At 35.0% G+C, this 23890-nt stretch overlaps 3 protein-coding genes across 3 annotated transcripts in view; 1 reads left to right on the forward strand and 2 right to left on the reverse strand.

Annotated features, from left to right (window-relative positions):
* Nucleotides 1-23890, reverse strand: part of LOC132552879 (peptidyl-prolyl cis-trans isomerase) — a 513126-nt gene that overhangs the window by 456411 nt on the left and 32825 nt on the right. The window lies entirely within an intron of this gene.
* Nucleotides 3294-12401, reverse strand: LOC132552869 (ubiquitin-associated domain-containing protein 2-like). Its single transcript, XM_060217061.1, has 10 exons — nucleotides 12359-12401; nucleotides 11294-11421; nucleotides 10216-10335; nucleotides 9759-9862; nucleotides 9512-9632; nucleotides 9107-9154; nucleotides 8602-8853; nucleotides 6467-6539; nucleotides 6165-6217; nucleotides 3294-4011 (listed from the first exon to the last, which is right to left on the reverse strand). The coding sequence occupies exons 1-10, from the start codon at nucleotides 12399-12401 to the stop codon at nucleotides 3901-3903; spliced, it is 1053 nt and encodes a 350-aa protein (XP_060073044.1). The 3' UTR covers nucleotides 3294-3900.
* On the forward strand, nucleotides 12538-23463 carry LOC132552892 (dynein assembly factor with WDR repeat domains 1-like). The gene is made up of 13 exons (XM_060217086.1): nucleotides 12538-12577; nucleotides 13863-13935; nucleotides 14203-14294; nucleotides 14914-14966; nucleotides 15625-15683; nucleotides 15970-16092; nucleotides 16804-16903; nucleotides 17665-17772; nucleotides 17951-18057; nucleotides 18354-18475; nucleotides 20803-20975; nucleotides 21292-21454; nucleotides 22756-23463. The coding sequence occupies exons 1-13, from the start codon at nucleotides 12538-12540 to the stop codon at nucleotides 22788-22790; spliced, it is 1248 nt and encodes a 415-aa protein (XP_060073069.1). The 3' UTR covers nucleotides 22791-23463.

Below are 23890 nucleotides of genomic sequence, written 5' to 3' on the forward strand. Positions count from 1 at the left end.
GAACACTGTGATGGATTTTTAATGTTGTGTTTTAATAAAAAAAAAGGACATATTTAGACAAATAAAAATACCATACACAAATTATTTCCTTTCCTGTGGCTAAGCAGTTACAAAAAGGTATGACTTAAAGTTGTAAATTTTGGGGAGGCTTCCTATTGATAAGGACCTTCCATGTAATGTAACTTGTTAAGATATTCTGAATAATGGGTAATTTCATTTTTAGAGAGGGTAGAGTTTGAACGCATGTCAGTTCCATGCATTATCGTGGCTATGATACTTAAGATTAAGAAATGTATTGCAATAATCATCACGACCAGTCAACATCTTATCATGATATTTTAAAGATAAATCATGTTGATATGAGCATTTGTCTGGACAAGATGGTAGTTACATGCCACCATATGTCGATCAAGATATAATTTCAGAGGAAACAGAATCAATTTTTTTTAATGTACAAGAAAGAGATTTGCTACTATCACTTTTTTTTCAAACTAATCAGTTTTAAAATAAAGCTAGCTTTATTTTTTGTCAAACTTTTTCTCTGTTATGCCTGATTTCAAAAATGAGGATTTAATATATAAATGATCTGTTTAGGAAAATAATCACAGTGAAAAATATATAATCTACGAAACACCATATTAAACACAGCAAGCAGGAGCTACGCTGAGAGCAAAAGTCTCAATAAATCACTATGTAATTTGCCTTGAACCTTGAATATGGTACACTGATGGTCTTTCGTCATTTTGAAAAAATAATTTGTCTCATGTAAAATTCACTCTGAGGGGTATCATGGTTGAGTACATAATCCAGAGGGAACATATAGTGTTGAGTAAACCAAACAGTAACGTACTGGATTTCAATGAAATTATGGGGTGTTCTGTGGCAATATTTACAGAATTATTACACACACTGTTAGAATGAGCTCTGATGAACATCAGCACTTAAAGCTAGATATCAAAACTGAAGGTCAAGAGAAACTGAGCCTAAATTTGAACACCGAAGCGTTGACTTTCCCAAAAATTCATTAATTTCTGCCATATTAAAAAAAAATCAAATCAAATTGAAATTACAAAGAACATTTAGTGCACATAAAATCTATAATAAACAGCAGGAATGTATCTCTCTTTTTTGCCATGACAAATAAAAACATATCAGGTAAACACTTAATCACAATATTTATTATGGAAAGTTACAGTCTCAATTATTTTGTTTTTAACATGTGTTCAATTATGACATAGTGTAGCAGCCCCCACCTCAATCTGTACATCATGAGACATTGCTTGCATGTATGAGATACCTGAGTTTTTGTGGTGCCATGTTACCTCCATTGCAAAGTATTTTTCTTTTCAACATCCTCCATATCAATCAGATGCAAAATGCACATAAATATTTTGAAATTGTTCAAGTACAATGTGATATAAAACTTGCTGTAGTAGTTGTAAAACCAGAAATTCTTCGCAACCTACCCACCCAAAATTCTTACCAAGGTACCTATGTTAAAACATGAGCTTTTGATATTAATATTGGCTAAAAATGTTTAAGTTGATTTTGATCTTGCATTGATGATGATGCTCTACACTGCCTCCATGATACCTTCACTGCAGCATATTACATAATAACTGCTAAAGGGATAGAACAACAGTGGCTTTGGTATGTCCGGACCATGTACACCAAAGTTAAACTGTATACAGCTAATGAAGAACAAAATGCTATAAGGTAATGACTCTCAAAACATGAAATTTGTTTCACTTCCTGCTCCATGAAGATTTCTTGAGTGCACACTAAATTGCTCTCCACTAGCCTTAAAAACACATGCAAGAATATCTAAACAATTGCTGAGAACATTGATACTTCCAAGAAGGAAATTGCCAATTGAAACGAAAGTTTTGATATGATGACAAGAGGCCCAATGGACCTGCAGCACTCTTTTATATATATATATATATATATATACACCAACCAAATATCATGTCTCTAGGCCTTTTAGTTCATAAGAAGAAGTCATTTAACAACAGAACAAAAGTTTTGAAGTGGACAAAAACAGTTACAAATCAAGATTTTTTTCACTTTGATTTTGACAAGCTAATTGTTAATAAGTCTTTGTATAAAAGTGTGTTTCAAATACATCTATTTCTAAGAAATGATGTATTTTTTATTGAACAATTCCTTATAATGGCCAAGGGGTCTGGTGACACATAATGCAGTGGCTGGAGCGAAACAAACAAAATAAAAAAGAGTCCTGCAAAACAATTTTGGTAAATGATTTCGTATTTACCAGTTTCATAGTAAAAAATATTAGACTCAAGGAAAAACTACGTAAATAACAAAATGAAACAAAATAAAAAGATAAATAAATAAAAAATGTCGCAGCTGAGCTTCGAACCCTCAGCCATAACCAAACTCCCTATTTAAAAATTTCTGGAGTAACTTCTGAGTCATTTAGAAGCTTTGCTTTACTGTCTTGTTCAAACATGCATATGATCTAGTGCATGATGTAGCATATCAAACAAAATGGCAGCCTTGATGGCAAAAATTTCAGCAAGTAAACCTTGTATAATGTTGTTGTGTGATCACATCATCTACTTCAGTCAATATGTAGTCACATCAGCTGTTGTACTGTCACTATGTTTGTAAAATAAACATAGCATCAATCAAGAGATACTTATCTCATTATTTCTGCTGTTTTTTTAATAACAATTGCGAAAATCCACAACATCTATAAACCTGACACTTTTTGCATAAAACGCAGATACACCAAGTCAGACAAATAAAACATAAAGTACACAAAACATGAAGACATATGGTAACTCTGGTAATACCAGCCTCAGTCAATTAAACATAAAGTACACAAAACATGAAGACATATGGTAACTCTAATAAATACCAGCCTCAGAGAGAATTTTTCTTTAGTGTGATCTGTGAGCATCAGACTCGTAAGCCCATTGGCACCAATATTGGTACTAAGGAATAATAACTAGCATTATCCCATAAACATCACTGTTAACAAAAACATGAAGTCTTTTCTAAAGGAGGCGTATGTATCCCTGAAAAATACTAGCAACAATATACTGCTCTGCTAGACAGAACCTCTCTGAAGCATGATCAGTCTAGAAAAACCCAGAAATCCTGTGTTCAATCCCTAGTGGAGGTATTGAAATACAATGACCTCTGTTTCAATCCCTAGTGGAGGTATTGAAATACAATGACCTCTGTTTCAATCCCTAGTGGAGGTATTGAAATACAATGACCTCTGTTTCAATCCCTAGTGGAGGTATTGAAATACAATGACCGCTGTTTCAATCCCTAGTGGAGGTATTGAAATACAATGACCTCTGTTTCAATCCCTAGTGGAGGTATTGAAATACAATGACCTCTGTTTCAATCCCTAGTGGAGGTATTGAAATACAATGACCTCTGTTACACTAAGTCAAATCATAGTCTTAGTGTGCTTGATTGAAATATTAAGGAATATCAGTCCGCAGTCTTTACAGAACTTTGAAGTGACACATGTTTGGAGAACAAGTATGCTTTGGTCAGAATCTTGAATTCACAATAAAATGAGTTTGATGGTTTACCCTTCTTTGATATGACATGTTGCTAAAAGGACTTTCATCAACAAGTTTAGTGATAAGCAGTCTTTCTTACTTGACATTGAATATCATGATTAATCTACATGTCCTTAATATAATGAAAAAAAAATTCAAAACCATTTTGACATAAATAACATGTGAGAAAATCTATAGGAACATCTATCCAAAGAAATCCTGTGAATGTTGTAGATTATGTACCGAGTTTCCAATGTAAATGTTCCGCATCCTTTTTCATCATGAATGAACTTTGCTGAAAAATCAGTCATTGAAAAATTGAGACGAATTAACTTTGGTGAAAGAATAATTTTTGCTAGGAGTCTTGCAGCAAAATATGTGTGGCAGCACTAACGTTGTTGTTTGAAGCTTGAAGTGCCTCACGAACCCTGTCCGCACCAAATCCCATATCAACTAGGTGCTGTACCTACAAGAAAGTTAAAACAAGATGTAAATAAAGAGTCGAGGTAAAACAACGTAAAAATTTCATTACATTGATATCTAAAATTTCAACCACAAAAAAGAAACCTCCCACAAAAATCATCCACCTTCAAAAACAAAACAACATCAAAAATAAGTCAAACTCTAAAACTGTCATTTCTAATTGCAAACGCACTGCATTTCTTTACTACAAGAGAAAGTGATGTTAAGCAAATTCTTATTTTTGAGTATTTATGGTATTTCTTTTCTACTAAATAATTTGTAACCATCGCTTTTCAAAGTCAATCATTGACATAAACAAGAACCTTTCATGTTGTTGTTGTTACAGAAATGTCTGTGTTGTAACACATTCTGTTGTTTTTGTTGTTACAGAAATGTCTGTGTTGTAACACATTCTGTTGTTTTTGTTGTTACAGAAATGTCTGTGTTGTAACACATTCTGTTGTTTTTGTTGTAACAGAAATGTCTGTGTTGTAACATATTCTGTTGTTGTTACAGAAATGTCTGTGTTGTAACACATTCTGTTGTTTTTGTTGTTACAGAAATGTCTGTGTTGCAACATTTCTGTTGTTGTAGTTACAGAAATGTCTGTGTTGTAACACATTCTGTTGTTGTTACAGAAATGTCTGTGTTGTAACATATTCTTTTGTTGTTGTTACAGAAATGTCTGTGTTGTAACACATTCTGTTGTTGTTGTTGTTGTTACAGAAATGTCTGATGTAACACATTCTGTTGTTGTTGTTACAGAAATGTGTGATGTAATACACACTGTTGTTGTTGTTGTTGTCAGATAAATGTCTGGTGTAACACATTCTGTTGTTGTTGTTGTCAGATAAATGTCTGTGTTGTAACACATTCTGTTGTTTTTGTTACAGAACGGTTTGAGTTGAACCATGTTATTTAGTGTACTAATATCAGTTACATTTGTTAGAAGAAACTTAAACCCTATGAATGATAGCCCTTCACTCCAAGGCCCCATGCCGATATCCTGTCACCACTCGCCCCGTGTCCTAGAATCTCATCATCCCTGGGCCATTGTCCTGATAACCCTTCTCTTTCAGCCATTGTCCTGATAACCCTTCTCTTTCAGTCATTGTCCTGATAACCCTTCTCTTTCTGTCATTGTCCTGATAACCCTTCTCTTTCAGTCATTGTCCTGGTAACCCTTCTCTTTCAGTTTGTCCTGGTAACCCTTCTCTTTCAGTTTGTCCTGGTAACCCTTTAATAACAGGCCGTTGCCCTACTAACTCTTCATCATTATGCCTGATGTCCTGGTAACACTTCACTACCTGGTCCTTGCCCTTTCAACACAAGATCTCTGGTAATATTTATACACCAGGACAAGGTCCCTTATCCTGATAACCCTGACATCACCAGGTCCCTGATCCTGATAACCCTGACATCACCAGGTCCCTTATCCTGATGACCCTGACATCACCAGGTCCCTTATCCTGATAACCCTAACATCACCAGGTCCCTTATCCTGATAACCCTAACATCACCAGGTCCCTTATCCTGATAACCCTGACATCACCAGGTCCCTTATCCTGATAACCCTGACATCACCAGGTCCCTTATCCTGATAACCCTGACATCACCAGGTCCCTTATCCTGATAACCCTGACATCACCAGGTCCCTTATCCTGATGACCCTGACATCACCAGGTCCCTTATCCTGATGACCCTGACATCACCAGGTCCCTTATCCTGATGACCCTGACATCACCAGGTCCCTTATCCTGATGACCCTGACATCACCAGGTCCCTTATCCTGATAACCCTGACATCACCAGGTCCCTTATCCTGATAACCCTGACATCACCAGGTCCCTTATCCTGATAACCCTGACATCACCAGGTCCCTTATCCTGATAACCCTGACATCACCAGGTCCCTTATCCTGATAACCCTAACATCACCAGGTCCCTTATCCTGATAACCCTAACATCACCAGGTCCCTTATCCTGATAACCCTAACATCACCAGGTCCCTTATCCTGATAACCCTGACATCACCAGGTGCCTTATCCTGATAACCCTGACATCACCAGGTCCCTTATCGTTTTCATTGGTTTGTAAAGTAATAATTTCTTAATTAATTTAGAAAAGTGTTAAAGAAATAAATCAGTAAAATATCTTACATTTTCCTCTGTGATAGGCTCTTCTACTGCCTGTCCTGGTGGATTGTCTCCCCCTAGAAAAAAATCCCTCAACATCAATGTTGCTTTGTATTTTTTTTTTTGATTTTGCATTTTAATGACTAATGTAGGTAAAATGGAAATACATGCTTCTTAATTTGTCAATGATTCAAGTTGGAGAAGAAGAATGGAAGATGCAGATACAGAAATAATTGTTATCAACTTTTTACAATTGTTTTTACAATACCTACACATATTATGTATCTTCCAAACCAACTACAACAAAAACATCAAAGCATTCTTACCTATGTTTAATCTATTTCGTAATCCTCCAAGATCTATTTGGTTTCCAAATAGTCCAGGACCATTCACCAAATTCTACAAAGAACAAAATGCAGAGTAACACAAGAGCCCAGAATCATGGCACTTAGTATTCATATATATATATATATATATATAATATGTATGATATTTTCTTCTTATTTCCTGAAGAAGTGTGTAAATGAATAAATTGTCCTTTTCTGGGATGTAGCACTAAAACAGTTTAATGTTTCGCAGGAAAATACTCCCCTAGTATTGACTACCTATGCTGGTCTATGTAAGCAATATGAATTTCATGCATAGTGGTCAAACCTTGGCTACAGTGAAACCACCTAGTTCTAGTCTTACCCTAGTAACACAGTTGCCACCTTAGCTATGTCTAAACACCACCCTAGTAACACAGTTGCCACCTTAGCTATGTTTAAACACCACCATAGTAACACAGTTGCCACCTTAGCTATGTCTAAGCACTACCCTAGTAACAAAGTTGCCACCTTAGCTATGTCTAACCATTGCCCTAGTAACAAAGTTGCCACCCTAGCTATGTCTAAACACCACCCTAGTAACAAAGTTGCCACCTTAGCTATGTCTAAACACTACCTTAGTAACAAAGTTGCCACCTTAGCTATGTCTAAACACCACCCTAGTAACACAGTTGCCACCTTAGCTATGTCTAAACACTACCCTAGTAACAAAGTTGCCACCTTAGCTATGTCTAAACACTACCCTAGTAACAAAGTTGCCACCTTAGCTATGTCTAAACACTACCCTAGTAACAAAGTTGCCACTTTAGCTATGTCTAAACACCACCCTAGTAACACAGTTGCCACCTTAGCTATGTCTAAGCACTACCTTAGTAACAAAGTTGCCACCTTAGCTATGTCTAAACACCACCCTAGTAACACAGTTGCCACCTTAGCTATGTCTAAACACTACCCTAGTAACAAAGTTGCCACCTTAGCTATGTCTTAACACTACCTTAGTAACACAGTTGCCACCTTAGCTATGTCTAAGCATTGCCCTAGTAACAAAGTTGCCACCTTAGCTATGTCTAAACACCACCCTAGTAACATAGTTGCCACCTTAGCTATGTCTAAACACTACCCTAGTAACAAAGTTGCCACCTTAGCTATGTCTAAACACTACCTTAGTAACACAGTTGCCACCTTAGCTATGTCTAAGCATTGCCCTAGTAACAAAGTTGCCACCTTAGCTATGTCTTAATGCTACCTTAGTAACAAAGTTGCCATCTTATCTATGTCTAAGCACTACTTTAGTAACAAAGTTGCCACCTTAGCTATGTCTAAGCACTACCCTAGTAACAAAGTTGCCACCTTAGCTATGTCTAACCATTGCCCTAGTAACAAAGTTGCCACCCTAGCTATGTCTAAACACCACCCTAGTAACAAAGTTGCCACCTTAGCTATGTCTAAACACTACCCTAGTAACAAAGTTGCCACCTTAGCTATGTCTAAACACCACCCTAGTAACACAGTTGCCACCTTAGCTATGTCTAAACACTACCCTAGTAACAAAGTTGCCACCTTAGCTATGTCTAAACACTACCCTAGTAACAAAGTTGCCACCTTAGCTATGTCTAAACACTACCCTAGTAACAAAGTTGCCACCTTAGCTATGTCTAACCATTGCCCTAGTAACAAAGTTGCCACCTTAGCTATGTCTAAACACTACCCTAGTAACAAAGTTGCCACTTTAGCTATGACTAAGCACTACCCTAGTAACAAAGTTGCCACCTTAGTTATGTCTAAGTAATACCTTAGTAACAAAGTTGCCACCTTAGCTATGACTAAGTACTACCCTAGTAACAAAGTTGCCACCTTAGTTATATCTAAGCAATACCTTAGTAACAAAGTTGCCACCTTAGCTATGTCTAACCATTGCCCTAGTAACAAAGTTGCCACCTTAGCTATGTCTAACCATTGCCCTAGTAACAAAGTTGCCACCTTAGCTATGTCTAAACACTACCCTAGTAACACACTTGCCACCTTAGCTATGCTGATGTCCATAGATGTTGTCATACCAAATCTACGCTGATGCCCCTAGTGTTTGCTACCAAAGTACCTCATTTATTGTTGTCACCACCAAGCTGTTGCCATACCTGTGCCATATTGATATTTTGGCCTTGTTGTTGCTGTTGAACAGCCTGCCATATCATCTGTTGTTCTAGATGCTCCATCTGCTCTTGTCGTTGAAGTTCTAGTGTGGCTCCCATTGGTGTGTTATCCCCAGATGGAGCCTTTGACTCCAGAATACGTCCCAGAGTACTGCAACTTAGACTTGCCACAAACTTTGGTATTTTCAACGTGGTTTGTACTTTAAGAAAATCTATCCTCCACAGGATTCCACAAAACTGAAATCCATAGATTAATTTCAGAAAATATGTTGAGAGTGAAATACATTTGATGAAAAGAGGATCATGGCTGAATGAACTAATCAAAAGACATGTTTATCCTATTTTTATATCAAAGTATGATATTTTGAATGTTTGCTGGGTTTATCATTCCTTGAACAATCAGAAAAAATAAATGATGTCAGATAATAAGCCCACCCATATCTATTGCACTTCGGTAGAATTACCAACAAATTTTATACATTATACTTACCAGTCCACAAACTGCTACTAAGATGGACTCTGCTGACCCACTAGCTAACTACAAATACAAATAAAGTTATTAAAGATTAATTATGGTGCACCTAACTGTAAAAACAGATCTAAGTATAATGATAAAGACCATATCATACCTTTTGATGATGCAGTGTAAAACTGAAGTTTTATACAGTTCTATAATAATCATGTATGCACAGAGGATATGTGGGGACTCGAGTACTAATGAAACCAAAGCCATATTAAGACACTGCTCAAACAGTTACTACTACATGTAAGTTAGACACTAGAATGGAACGCAGTCCTAAAATAAAAAAATAAGAAAATACTAGTGACTTTAAAATCTGCTGTCCAAGAATATACATTACCATTTTTCCTAGCAAATACTGGAATAACAACATACCTGTAATCCTAAAAAATATTGGAAGGATTTTCCAGTAACAGGAACACCCAGAATATGACCAAATGCCACTCTAGGAATATCTAAGTGGTAAGGTATAAACAACGGATATACCATACACATCCTGTAACCAAAAATATCAAAATGTTAATACTGTATGAAACATGGAACAGAATTGTAACCACAAAAATTATACAGAGAAATTTCAGTACTGATTGGAAGTGAAAATTTCATTTTGATATTTACTTACGGTCCAGATGGCAGTAGTTCATATTTAAATCCAAGCCACCTTAAGAAGAATGCAGCTGCCATCTCCAGCCCTGTTCCCACAACAAATGTTGCCAGCATGTATGACTGCAAGGATTAAACAGCAATGAGGTTTTGAAAACACAATTTGTAAACCGAATGTTCTAATGTTAATATTTTGCACAATTTTCTGTACAACAAAATACAGTAATTTGGAGTTGGAGTTGACAAGGAAATAATTAAATGAGATCGATTCTATGACTCTGTTTTAATGAAAAACTTTATATAAATCAGTTTAAAATACACTCATACAGTCTTATCAAAGTAATCAAAGGATCAATTCCACAAATCCTTATGATTCACAAATCATGCATGTATTACATAAAATGTGTCATGAATAACAAAGATAAATGTCTTCAATCCAACAACAAGAATATACTTGTCTACAAATCGTAACTCACCGCAAATTTGTGGGAACCATAGCGGCGCTCAAAAACTCGGAAGTAATAGATAAGTAAAGAACACACAAACAAGTCCTTGATGTCCAGGTACGCTAGCTTCGAAGTCAACAGTCTCCAAAACTTAAACATAATCAAAAGATAAACGATAAAATTCATAATTTTGTTACGATGCAGTTGAAATATTGTAATGTTGCATCCAAAGGTAACTATATAAAGGTTGGTAGACAGTACCAAACCAAGCAATGTAGGTTACTACATTATTCTGTAGGGATAATTCTGGGTCATTAATTTTGGAAAAAAGTGGATGGAATTTTCCTATATAATGATAAGCATTTTATTTTTCATCAAAATCACAAGTAAACATCCCTAAATTTTGCCCACATAGTGATTCCTGGGAAAAAGGTAGCTTTTTTTTGGAAAGGGGCCAATAGAACATATAAACAAAGCAGTAAAACATGAAATAAAGGTCAAAGTGTTCAACAGTTAGTGAAGAGAAATTGCTTAAAATCAATAATCAACTATCGGTTGAATCTGATGAGTTATTTGATGTAGTCAATCAACTACATAGTTGGTTGTCTGTGTGTTTATTATTCACAAAGAATGCAATTTCTGTGGCAGTAATATTTCAATATTTTTTGTAAATTTGACCTAAATTACGTCACCTACTTAGAATCCGCATAAAAATGAATATGATTGGCTATTGTTGTCTTTATCATGCATAATATGAATTTCTTTTGTTTTATTTTTTTTTTTATGTTTTTGTGTTTTATTTTTTATTGGGTTTTTTTGGTAAAACACATGGAAATATGAAAATATTGAGCACGTATGATCAATTATGAAAAATTCCGATCCATCAATGCATCATATGATTATATGATAACTAGTAGATAATTGATTGTATCATATCATCATCCCAACACTACTGTTGCTGTATGTAATCCTTCACATATATCAATCTGTTCAGTATATTCAATGTATCAGATATATATTATCACAGAATTGTAAATCCTAAAGATCAAACCATCCACCAAGTGTATTTCCCATCATTTCTCACTTCTCTTCTTTGTTGTATACATACCTGATGTCTTTCTACTATAGCTGCCTGACTATAGAGGAATAGATGTCGATGATTGTGGAGGGGGAAGTTAAGGAGGAAAGATGACAGCAATGAGACTCCCAACAGACCTTTACTGACAGGCGTCTTGTCTGAAATAAATACAGGGTTTAGTGCAAAAAGAACTGGTCATGTCTACATATAAAACAAAATACAAATCATGCAGGTAAAAAGACTGTCACAACAAGTTATTGTACACTACCTGACTATCTATATGATGCTAGAAACTTTCAAAATGAAAATTGAAAAAAAATATATCATATTACTTTACTTTTTCCATCTTTTGAATATAGGTTATTGAAGTTGAGTTAATATTTTTCATTTATTTTTTTAACATTGAACCAAACATAGTCCAAAATATCAGTGATTATATGTTTCTTTGAAAAAGAATGTATTTTTTTTCATATTATACATTTGTAAAATTTAATCTATTCTCCCAAACATGATAAAATATCCAAAAATCCACCTACTTATGTAACCGATATTATTCCCGAGTCCCTACATAAATTCCAATGTAACAGAGGTCATTATAAATTTCAACGTCTCCACTAAGAGACCTGTGGTTTACAATTCTCAATTATCAAACAATATAAGCGAAAATTAAGGTGTGGACTAGATTTTCGCCATCGGTGTTTATGTTCCAGATACATGTGTATGTGCTTACTCTCAACTAATCGAGGTAAATAGAGTATTTGACTAGGGATATACGTACTTTAAAATTAGAAGCGTTCTTCCGGGCTATCACAGTCTAACTCAATAGTATCTCTGATTTTGAGATGTCACCAGAAAAAAAATTCTAAAGCATTTTCCTTTTGGTAGTTGTTTGGTTTTGCGATTCATAGTAAAGGTACGTATACTAAGATTGAGAGAAAAAAGGCTAAAGCTGGTGACCCAATGAATATTGTGTTTCTTCCACATAAGGGACGTCATTCATAATAATGACATTTTTGTGATAATTTCTTTAACTTCTTCGTTATTATTATACATATGTGAACTTATTATTTCACACCAAGGATGATATTAACTTACAAAAGCCAGACGCGCTGTGCATTGGCCCCATGTAGTCGTTCATCGATGATGTCTGGATTTTCACCGGAACTCTGTTTTTATTTTCAGAGTAACGTCCCCTTGAGGATGTAATATCCCATAATGCACCAAAACCGACCTCCATCTTGAATGTTTGGTAGAAACCGCACCGATCACCGAAAATGAAACTGAAGCGTTTTTTACTTCGTTATTACCCACCTGGTAAGATCATGCGATAGTTGACACAATATTGGTTTGATTTTCTTGAAGTCTTTGGTGTTTCATCTGTATTCTAGCTTGAAAAATACAAGCGATGACTAGATGTCATCTCGGCCAGTATGTAGACACAAACTACAGAGTACAGTAATAATAAAAACATGGGATCAGTGACTGTGGATCGAGAGATCGAGCTTTTCAAATATTTTCCTTGCCATTTAGATCCTATATTCAGACATTATTATGCATTTTTGTTATATCATTAGTCCGCTGAAACAAAAAAATATGTCGGTCCCATGTTAATGATTGGCTATACACTGGCATCTCTTGGAAACCAGTGATTGCAGCTAAATCTGACGGCAGCGATCGCGAGCCTTTTGGTGATAAATCGGGAAAAATAGTGTAACACTGGTAATATGAAAAATATGAGTCGGGCAGTGCCTAGACAGAGTGAAGCTTACATGCCACACTGACTTTCTCGGTTAAACCACACCATTAAACATTACCAATAAATTTCGGTTAATCGGTTAATACTTCAAAAACTTAAGAAAATTTGGAGTGCTACAGCGAGTGATATATTGCACGTTTATTGTGACATTGACATAATTTGTGCTTTTGTATATACTTGAAAGGGATAAAGAAATTTTGATTTATGCCATTTCATTTATGTAAAATCATCTTTATGTGTAGTAAAAATCAAAATAAGTAAAAAAAATTTAGAAAGCAAAAATGCATCTTCAGTATTTTTTATTAAGATTGGCTAAAGATAAAGTGCAGAGCTCAGTTGCTCCATGGCTTTCTTTTCTGGAAGAGTTTTTGTCAGATGGATCAAGTCCTGGGGTCTTGTCTGAACATATAACAGAATGTGATGTTGCACATGTTACCTGTGTAGAATGTTGCTCTTACCTTAAAAACTCAAATAATGTGTGCAGTTTCTTTTGAAAAATAAATATGTCGAAAATGGGGTGCATTAGATTAGAAAATAGCATGGCTACAGAAAGTCAAAGGGGTTTAACTGTCTGTTCATGAATTTATATTTGTATTAATCATTAATTTTTGGTTAACAAGGACAATGCTTCAGAGCTTCTGTAGCTGTTGCCATCACAAAATTATAGAGGAAAGAGAAATGGCAACATTTTTAATTGATAAGGCCAATAAACATAACTTATCACCCATGAAAAGATTACTAAACCTGTATAATTGTATAACATGATGATTTTATTATAAAGTACCAATAAGATATAATGTATTTACTTCTTCATGTATTTAAAAATCATCTGACTTTTTCCAGGAATCATATTGGAGTATGAACAAGGAGGAAATATGAAAACAAAATCGATAGACCTGCTTGATCTACGACCAGAGTGAGTCAAACTTTTTAAATATTTTCACCAGCATTAGCAAGACAGACATATGAAAATGAAGTCTGATACAAACTTTTAACTTTGAATTAAGCTTGTGTGTAAATGTGTCTTCATCTGGGTCCCATTTGTGCCATGCCACTCCAGGAATGTTGACATAATATTCCATATCAAATAATCGTTAACTTAGGAAGTTGGATGTGAGATTACATTACAACTTCTGTCCAAATTAATCTATGGTATAACTGATGTATTTATCTAAAATTTCAGGACTGATGTAGATGCTGTTGTGGATGAGATTGCAAGGAAAGAGCCGCTTATTACAGCCTCCAAAACAGACCAAGTCAGGAAACTTGTTATTCGTATCCTTCATACAAACAACTAGACTAAAATTTCTCTGATGTTCTATCAATTTTTTATATCAGCTGGAGTTGATATAACTGACAACTCCGGCCCTATATAAGTGAGGGAAATCAGTGACCTGTGTCTAGGTCGGTATTCAAATGAGAATTATGGAAAGAAATCATCTTTTTCACATGCATATGGCACATGGATCAAAAGATCTGCTCTTCATCTCAGGCACCTTAGTCTTGCTGTCTTGCAAGTATTGTTTTGGTTATTGAGAATTTCCTGTGTTGATAATACTAACTAGAAATATCATGCAAGACGCTAAATGTTATCAAACTATTTGCTCTTATTCCGATGAGTCAGAAATGACAAAAAGTTTTAGAAATTTTTCAACAAAATACCTTAAATAGGTCGGTGTTTGAATCTGTTCCAAAGTATTTTCATGTAATTAAATTCTGTTCATCAACATATAATACAATGTAAGAAAGATTTATAATCCTTTCTATGGCTTTTAGATTAGCTACTTCATCTTGTTCTTATATTTTGAAATTTGAAATACTTTGTCTTTATAATTTTGAGAGAAAAAAAGTTCTTTTCATGCTGTGTCAGCAATAATTCCTTAATGTCACACAGGTTTGCAGGAAAAGTTGAGTCAACGAGATGATCATCACTTTTATTTATTCAAGGTTTGTCGTCTTCATTGTCACATAATTCTAGTATTGAAAATAAAACAGATTCCATGATATTGCCAGTTTAATTAATGGGTTCCTTAACCTGAGTAATTTCTAATTATCACCTCAATATGTAACAATTGGTATTTCTGTTTGAAATGTTTGTAATGCTGTTGTATAATATTAAATGTAATTAAGACTTCTATTACCATGGTCACCTGAAACACTGTCTTTTTTGGCACTTTCTGCTTGTTACGGCTTAGAAATTTATTATCATTAATAGTAAATCTGTCATGTAGATGTTATATAAATCCAATTAATCATTGATTATGAAATCTCCAAGTCAGATGTAAAATCAGTGATATATTTGTCTTGTTTTTTATAATCAATGATTAAAGAATTGTTTGATGATTGGAATAACCTTTTGTTTGGAGTCTCCTAGCAACAGCTGAATGTGACAACTGCTTGTAAAATAAGACAAATGTGATTTTTATTATATTTCTTTAATAAAAAGATGGTTAATATGTATCATATTTCACAGGTTTTACCCTAAATTTGGTTTCACCAAAATTAAATTATCAGAAAATGGCTGATTCTTGCTGCACAATTGCCTACCCCTTGATACACATTGTTCGTATGTTTAATGACCATGATTGTTTTTTCTACTTTACAGGTGCTAAGAGCTCACATATTGCCATTAACAAATGTAGCATTCAACAAGTCTGGATCAAGGTAAGATTTTATTATCTTAAACAAATTTGAACCCATATTTAAGGAAAATTGAGATCAGTAATAAAGTCAAAGACACTTTCAACCTTTTTCATTGTCATTGGATTGATATTCTGTGTCTATATAAATAAGAACTTTTGTGTTATACTGTATCATTTTTACCATCTCTTGTGTTCTAACAGATAGAGTGCCTAAACAAGTTGCCATTCAAGTAATTGATATATGTATGTGCTGTGTTAATTTGAATGTCCACTAGTACAGCATCTTTCACCTTTAACCTTTGTTACAGTTTCATCACAGGTAGTTATGACCGTACATGTAAAGTCTGGGACACAGCCTCTGGGGAGGAGCTCCATACCTTAGAGGGACATAGGAATGTTGTTTATGCAATTGCCTTCAATAACCCTTATGGGTAAGTACATCACCATGTTCAATTTAAATACCTTATTGCTTGTAATTTTCTCAGTTTGGGTACCGCTATTTACCTTCAACTCTTACCAGTAGGTGTGTCACAAAATAATACTTTAAGCAAGCTTACTCAGATATTCAATAACATTTTTTAAAACAAAAAACATAACTTCTGTAAGTAATTATTAGATTTATCCAAAAAGTCATAAAAATTACTTCTTTATATTATATGTATATATAAGAAAATGTGGTCAGCACCTTCACTATGTTTGGATAGAGAGAATGAAATGTGTGATGCTTGAATAAATTGAAATTGATCATTGTTGTCACATACAATGTAGCTATTTCTTAGATACTAAATTTGTGCTGACCAGTCATTCTTCTATTGATTGTCTGTATAAAACTACATTTTATAGGTCTTTAGTGTGTATAAAACAGTACATTTCAAAGTCTATATAAAACAGTACATTTCAAAGTTCTTAAGTCTGTTTTAATCATAATTATTTTTAAGGTTTTAAGTGTATTATATTCTCATTAAGTTCACAACACACTATGAAATCATATATTTTTGTGGGACTTATGTTTCATGGTATTTCAAAGAAATACTAATTGGTTTTGTACTTGATTTTTGTAGATATATCTTTACTCACACAATCAGCCGGTACTGAAAATTCATGTTTATTTTGTCTATTTGTCATTTCATGTGATGTTTCAGGGACAAGATTGCTACCGGTTCTTTTGATAAAACGTGCAAGCTTTGGAGTTCAGAGACTGGCAAGTGCTTTCATACGTTCCGGGGTCATACTGCTGAAATTGTAAGTGAGACTAGAAATGTGACCTATCCATTACATAATTCTTCTGTAACTCAGTGTATAATCCCATGTAGTTTTTTTGCTGTTATGTCAATAATGTTACGTAGCATGAGCTTTTTTCATTGGTTGTTAGAAATTGATGATGTTATAACAGAAACAATAACATTTTTACTTCATATAATCAAAACATCATTTTCTACACCCATATTATACAAGGTGGTCATCAATTTAAAAGGTCAAAGGTAACATAATTTGGAAATTTATCAAACATTAATATTCATATGCACCGTAGTAAGGGCATTCATGTCTGAAGACATTTTCTAGTTAGATGAACACTTCATAATCAGTAACTGTTCTTCTTTAGCATGGTGTAAATATTTCATTGGGCTCTTCATGAAAAACAGAACGTATGCCCTGTACTGAGTTTAACTTAAACGAGTTAGGTCTAGGTTAAGTGTATGGCACCTAAGCTTTTGATATCTGAGTGACTATTGTGTCTGTAAGGTGAGTTGATTGGTCAGGACTCTATTTCTTCTTTGTAAACGTAGTTCAATATTTATATATCAAGCTGCAATGCCCTGTATTTTAGAACAGAGACAACAATATTTTACAAAAACACATCATATTGTGTTCAATAGTCCTTCCTTTAAATATCCTGGACCCTAAAAGTCAGTGCAGATAAGTACAAAGACAGAGAAGTAAAGAGTGATATAAAAAAGAGGAAAACACAGAGGGAGATTATGAGCTTTATGCTTTATTTACAGGTGTGTCTAAGCTTTAATCCCCAGAGTTCTGTGATAGCAACTGGCAGTATGGATACCACTGCCAAACTGTGGGATGTAGAAACAGGACAAGAGAAGGCAACGCTAACAGTAAGTGAAAACGTTTTGCTCCATCTAACCCCTGGAATAGATACTAACAATGTAACATTGAACTTTTAGTGTTGAGATTAATTTTTTCAGCTTATTTGGATTTGTTGCTATCCAGTCTTCCTTTTTTTTTAATCCTGATCTATGAATTATAATATAGACTTTACTTTTCTGTTTGCAGGGTCATTCAGCTGAAATCATCTCCTTATCTTTCAACTCATCAGGTCGTCAACTTATTACAGGATCATTTGACCACACAGTTTCTGTTTGGGATGTAAACTCAGGAAGGTATGAAAAAGTAGTGGTAATCTCTGGATCAAAGTTTCACAGGTCAGAGGTCATGCATGTCTGACTTAAAGGTTACATGCACACCACAGATTCAGGTCATGCATGTCTGGATTACCGACGTCACTGTTCAAGTTTCTACGTCAGGGTCAATGTTTGCACATTTAGGATCAAATTTGTACAGGTATTGCAGTTTAAGGCAATATATTTTACTATTTTACAAAAAAACTGTTGTAGTTTGATAACATCGATATGCCTGCTATATTTGTTCTGATAAATACTTTGCAATTTGTCTTCAGTCGTGTCCACACATTGATCGGTCACAAGGCAGAAATCAGCAGTGCCCAGTTCAACTATGACTGTTCTCTTATTGCCACTGGCTCCATGGACAAAACATGTCGCATCTGGGACATGCCATCAGGTTTGTGTTTCCCTCTCAGAATCTGATAGGTTGAGGTGTGTGTACATATCTCTCAGAATCTGATAGGTTAGAGTGTGTGAAACTGTATGTACATATCTCTCAGAATCTGAAAGATTAGAGTGTGTGAAACTATGTACATATCTCTCAGAATCTGATAGGTTAGAGTGTGTGAAACTGTATATACATATCTCTCAGAATCTGATAGGTTAGAGTGTGTGAAACTGTATGTACATATCTCTCAGAATCTGATAGGTTAGAGTGTGTGAAACTGTATGTACATATCTCTCAGAATCTGATAGGTTAGAGTGTGTGAAACTGTATGTACATATCTCTCAGAATCTGATAGGTTAGAGTGTGTGAAACTGTATGTACATATCTCTCAGAATCTGATAGGTTAGAGTGTGTGAAACTGTATGTACATATCTCTCAGAATCTGATAGGTTAGAGTGTGTGAAACTGTATGTACATATCTCTCAGAATCTGATCGGTTAGAGTGTGTGAAACTGTATGTACATATCTCTCAGAATCTGATAGGTTAGAGTGTGTGAAACTATGTACATATCTCTCAGAATCTGATAGGTTGGGTGCGTGAAACTGTATGTACATATCTCTCAGAATCTGATAGGTTAGAGTGTGTGAAACTGTATGTACATATCTCTCAGATTCTGATAGGTTAGAGTGTGTGAAACTGTATGTACATATCTCTCAGAATCTGATAGGTTGAGGTGTGTGTACATATCTCTCAGAATCTGATAGGTTAGAGTGTGTGTGTACATATCTCTCAGAATCTGATAGGTTAGAGTGTGTGAAACTGTATGTACATATCTCTCAGAATCTGATAGGTTAGAGTGTGTGAAACTATGTACATATCTCTCAGAATCTGATAGGTTGGGTGTGTGAAACTGTATGTACATATCTCTCAGAATCTGATAGGTTAGAGTGTGTGAAACTGTATGTACATATCTCTCAGAATCTGATAGGTTAGAGTGTGTGAAACTGTATTTACATATCTCTCAGAATCTGATAGGTTAGAGTGTGTGAAACTGTATGTACATATCTCTCAGAATCTGATAGGTTAGAGTGTGTGAAACTGTATGTACATATCTCTCAGAATCTGATAGGTTAGAGTGTGTGAAACTATGTACATATCTCTCAGAATCTGATAGGTTGGGTGTGTGAAACTGTATGTACATATCTCTCAGAATCTGATAGGTTAGAGTGTGTGAAACTGTATGTACATATCTCTCAGATTCTGATAGGTTAGAGTGTGTGAAACTGTATGTACATATCTCTCAGAATCTGATAGGTTAGAGTATGTGAAACTGTATGTACATATCTCTCAGAATCTGATAGGTTGAGGTGTGTGTACATATCTCTCAGAATCTGATAGGTTAGAGTGTGTGAAACTGTATGTACATATCTCTCAGAATCTGATGGGTTAGAGTGTGTGAAACTGTATGTACATATCTCTCAGAATCTGATAGGTTGAGGTGTGTGTACATATCTCTCAGAATCTGATAGGTTAGAGTGTGTGAAACTGTATGTACATATTTCTCAGAATCTGATAGGTTAGAGTGTGTGAAACTGTATGTACATATCTCTCAGAATCTGATAGGTTAGAGTGTGTGAAACTGTATATACATATCTCTCAGAATCTGATAGGTTGAGGTGTGTGTACATATCTCTCAGAATCTGATAGGTTAGAGTGTGTGAAACTGTATGTACATATCTCTCAGAATCTGATAGGTTAGAGTGTGTGAAACTGTATGTACAGATCTCTCAGAATCTGATAGGTTAGAGTGTGTGAAACTGTATGTACAGATCTCTCAGAATCTGATAGGTAAGAGTGTGATGTATTGTACATATCTTGTAGGTAGTATGCTATGCCTTCATATTACATTATAGCTGTTGTTATGCCACATAAACATGAATAGTCATATGACGAAGTTTTGATACATACCTACTTTTTTTTAAATCCGTACTTAGGTACGATAAGAGTAGCTCTCTCATTTTGTCCTGGACTGTATATAGAAATAAAGCAGTAATGAGTACCCAGATACAGTCTTCATTTTAACCGCTCGCTTCCAAATGTCAATTTTCTGGAGGAGATGCATGCTGGCACTAAATCTGCTGATGTCAAGTCTTAAAATGTAATAAGTATTTAGCTTCTGACATGTAGAAACACTATCTACTCTTTCGCTTGACACAAATTGTTGGGAGGATATTGATGTTTGCTCTATACATTCTTTAAGCTTTTTTCTGGTAGGATTTAATAATATTATTGAGAAAGATGACGATTTTTAGTGTGACTATGATCATCCCCTCAGGGCGTTGCATTGGTACATTACGTGGCCACGAGGACGAAGTGTTGGATGTTGGGTTTGATTACACTGGTCAGCACTTACTAACTGCCTCAGCTGACTCAACCGCCCGTGTCTACAATGCAACAACTCACAGTCTCATCTGCAAATTGGAAGGTCACGAGGGAGAAATATCCAAGGTAAAACAGGAAGAAATTTCTGGGCTGGATCTGTAAAAGAACAATTTTCCAATACAGAGATGAAGAATTTATTTCAGTGCAATGTGGTATAATTATGTTGTTGATTTACCTACTTACTTATTTATTGATTTTGATCGGTTTATTAGAAAGTCTGACATTTGTCTTGAAAATTTTAACTTCACAAATCTAAATAAATTTCTTGTCCATAGGTTTTTACCTCTTTCAAATTTTAAATATAGCTAAGAAAAGTTCATTGACATCATAATAATATCTTTTAATTGACTGTTAATGCATACATTTGATATCCATTCCTCAGATTTGTTTTAACCCACAAGGGACCTCTGTGCTAACAGCAAGTTCAGACAAAACGGCACGACTCTGGGATCCTGAAATGGGGTCATGTAAACAAATACTTGAAGGACATTCTGATGAGATATTTAGCTGTGCTTTCAATTATGAAGGGAACACCATTATCACAGGTACTTTCACGTAAACTTTATCTTCATCTCTCTTGGATAAATGCATAATTAACAATATAGCCATGTGTAACAGGTTTTATTATGGCTGGTCACATTTGGATTTTGAACATGAATTATGGGGGAGATTTGTATTAAAAAAATAATTAAAGCATGGTTTCTTAGTGACTTTCCAACCACCTTTCAAAAACCGGACAATCAGTGTACATGGTGTGTACGGAGTTTTCTAGATTACAAATAACAACTACAATAATTGTTTCAACGTCGACTTTATTATGATAATGTAACTCGTGCCATATTTCTACCCCTTCACACTAAATCTTTGCCCTGATGACAGTCGCATAGCAGCCGAAACATAAAGACAATTTTCACACTAAATATTTGCCCTGATGACAGTCGCATAGCAGCCGAAACATAAAGACAATTTTCACACTAAATCTTTGCCCTGATGACAGTCGCATAGCAGCCGAAACATAAAGACAATTTTCACACTAAATCTTTGCCCTGATGACAGTCGCATAGCAGCCGAAACATAAAGACAATTTTCACACTAAATCTTTGCCCTGATGACAGTCGCATAGCAGCCGAAACATAAAGACAATTTTCACACTAAATCTTTGCCCTGATGACAGTCGCATAGCAGCCGAAACATAAAGACAATTTTCACACTAAATCTTTGCCCTGATGACAGTCGCATAGCAGCCGAAACATAAAGACAATTTTCACACTGAATCTTTGCCCTGATGACAGTCGCATAGCAGCCGAAACATAAAGACAATTTTCACACTAAATCTTTGCCCTGATGACAGTCGCATAGCAGCCGAAACATAAAGACAATTTTCACACTAAATCTTTGCCCTGATGACAGTCGCATAGCAGCCGAAACATAAAGACAATTTTCACACTGAATCTTTGCCCTGATGACAGTCGCATAGCAGCCGAAACATAAAGACAATTTTCACACTAAATCTTTGCCCTGATGACAGTCGCATAGCAGCCGAAACATAAAGACAATTTTCACACATAGTCTACATGATGTTGAGTTTCCTTTTTAATTATTATGTTTCCTCAGTAAAGAACTGAATCCTACACGACCACAAAGTTCTACATTAGGAGTGTGGTATCACCATTTATTGATTACTGTTATTTACTTTAGTAATTCATGTTGGGAATGTTACTCTACACAACACTGTTTGAATCATTCGTTAATGTTTTGCAAACTGAAAATTTGTATTGCTTTCATTTTTACTTACTGAAAGATAAAATCTTTCAATTTACTGGGAAAACACCTTTTTTCTTCGCAGGGAGTAAAGACAACACTTGTCGAATATGGAGGTGATGTTAGTGGATAAAGAAAACTAAGTCAGTATTAAACACTTTTGCCAGTCAGTGTGGAAGATCGGTCCATATGTCACTGCAACATCTCACCCACCACAAGCTGTAGGACGGATCACCGGGGTCATCAGGGTCATTGAAATCGACTGACAGCCATGGGAACTCCTATTACAGACTCAAAGGACCGTCAAACTACTAAGAATCCATGTCATAAAGTTTAGGATAATATTGATGGGCCCAAATTGAGCCACAAAATTAACATTTTCTGAAATTCAAGAAAGAAATATCAGTATATGAGTTGTGATTATTTTTTTATTTTTTTTTTCATTGGACTTCTCTTCCAAGAAAAGATGGCTCAGTTTGGTTGCATTACTAGTAAACTTGCCATGCATGGATTATATTGGTTGTGATAATTCCAAATCAGAAAATCTATGAAAATCATAATCATAATAGTTTTAAGTGATTTGGTGAGAGGGGTATGGAACAGTGAAGGGGTATGGAACAGTGAAGGGGTATGGAACAGTGCAGGGGTATGGAACAGTGCAGGGGTATGGAAAAATGATAGGAGAGGAGTGTAGCTTGTATTTATAGTTAGCTAGGAAGTGAGATCAGTGAATTAGCACAAGAAGTTATTGATGAATGCTGGGTATTAATATATGCTTGTCAGTACTGTGATTAGAGTGTTTTTTTAAGGAATAATTATACTTACCTGTATGTTGAATATAAAACATTCCAATATAGTCCTGATCAAACCCAGTGACCTGCCATGTTGATATTTAAGCTATATATTCCAATTACTTACAAGATGTGTCTGGTCAAGGTAAAGACATCTTCAATGGTTTTGTGTGTATTGAATATAGTACACACATTCAGAGATATTTTAACAGTTCACCTAAATAAATGAGGGTGATCATTTCTCCTTGAATGATGGGTCTACTTTTGCTTTCTATATAAATTGTGTTTGTTATAATACAACATTGATATAGTTTTTTAATTCTAAGCAAGGTTTGCAATAACCCATTCTCTAGAACACTGACCTACCTGACCTCGGATGAAAATTCCAGGTTCATGGTTTGTCATTACTTACCCATGATCGTTTGTGTT

The sequence above is a fragment of the Ylistrum balloti genome, unplaced genomic scaffold (assembly GCF_031769215.1).
Source record: "Ylistrum balloti isolate Yb309-2 unplaced genomic scaffold, AGI_CSIRO_Ybal_v1 Utg370284, whole genome shotgun sequence".
Lineage (NCBI taxonomy): Eukaryota > Metazoa > Mollusca > Bivalvia > Pectinida > Pectinidae > Ylistrum > Ylistrum balloti.

Excerpts from the sequence above, each read along its gene's own strand:
- LOC132552892 (XM_060217086.1), top strand. The coding sequence starts at position 12,538 with ATGAAACTGAAGCGTTTTTTACTTCGTTATTACCCACCTG. Across the intron at positions 14,295-14,913 it reads AGTCAGGAAACTTGTTATTC|GTTTGCAGGAAAAGTTGAGT; the intron begins GTATCCTTCATA and ends AATGTCACACAG. Across the intron at positions 18,058-18,353 it reads TGGGATGTAAACTCAGGAAG|TCGTGTCCACACATTGATCG; the intron begins GTATGAAAAAGT and ends ATTTGTCTTCAG.
- LOC132552869 (XM_060217061.1), bottom strand. The coding sequence starts at position 12,401 with ATGAACGACTACATGGGGCCAATGCACAGCGCGTCTGGCTTTT. Across the intron at positions 9,155-9,511 it reads AATATTTTTTAGGATTACAG|TTAGCTAGTGGGTCAGCAGA; the intron begins GTATGTTGTTAT and ends TTGTATTTGTAG. Across the intron at positions 8,854-9,106 it reads TAGTAGCAGTTTGTGGACTG|TTTTGTGGAATCCTGTGGAG; the intron begins GTAAGTATAATG and ends TATGGATTTCAG.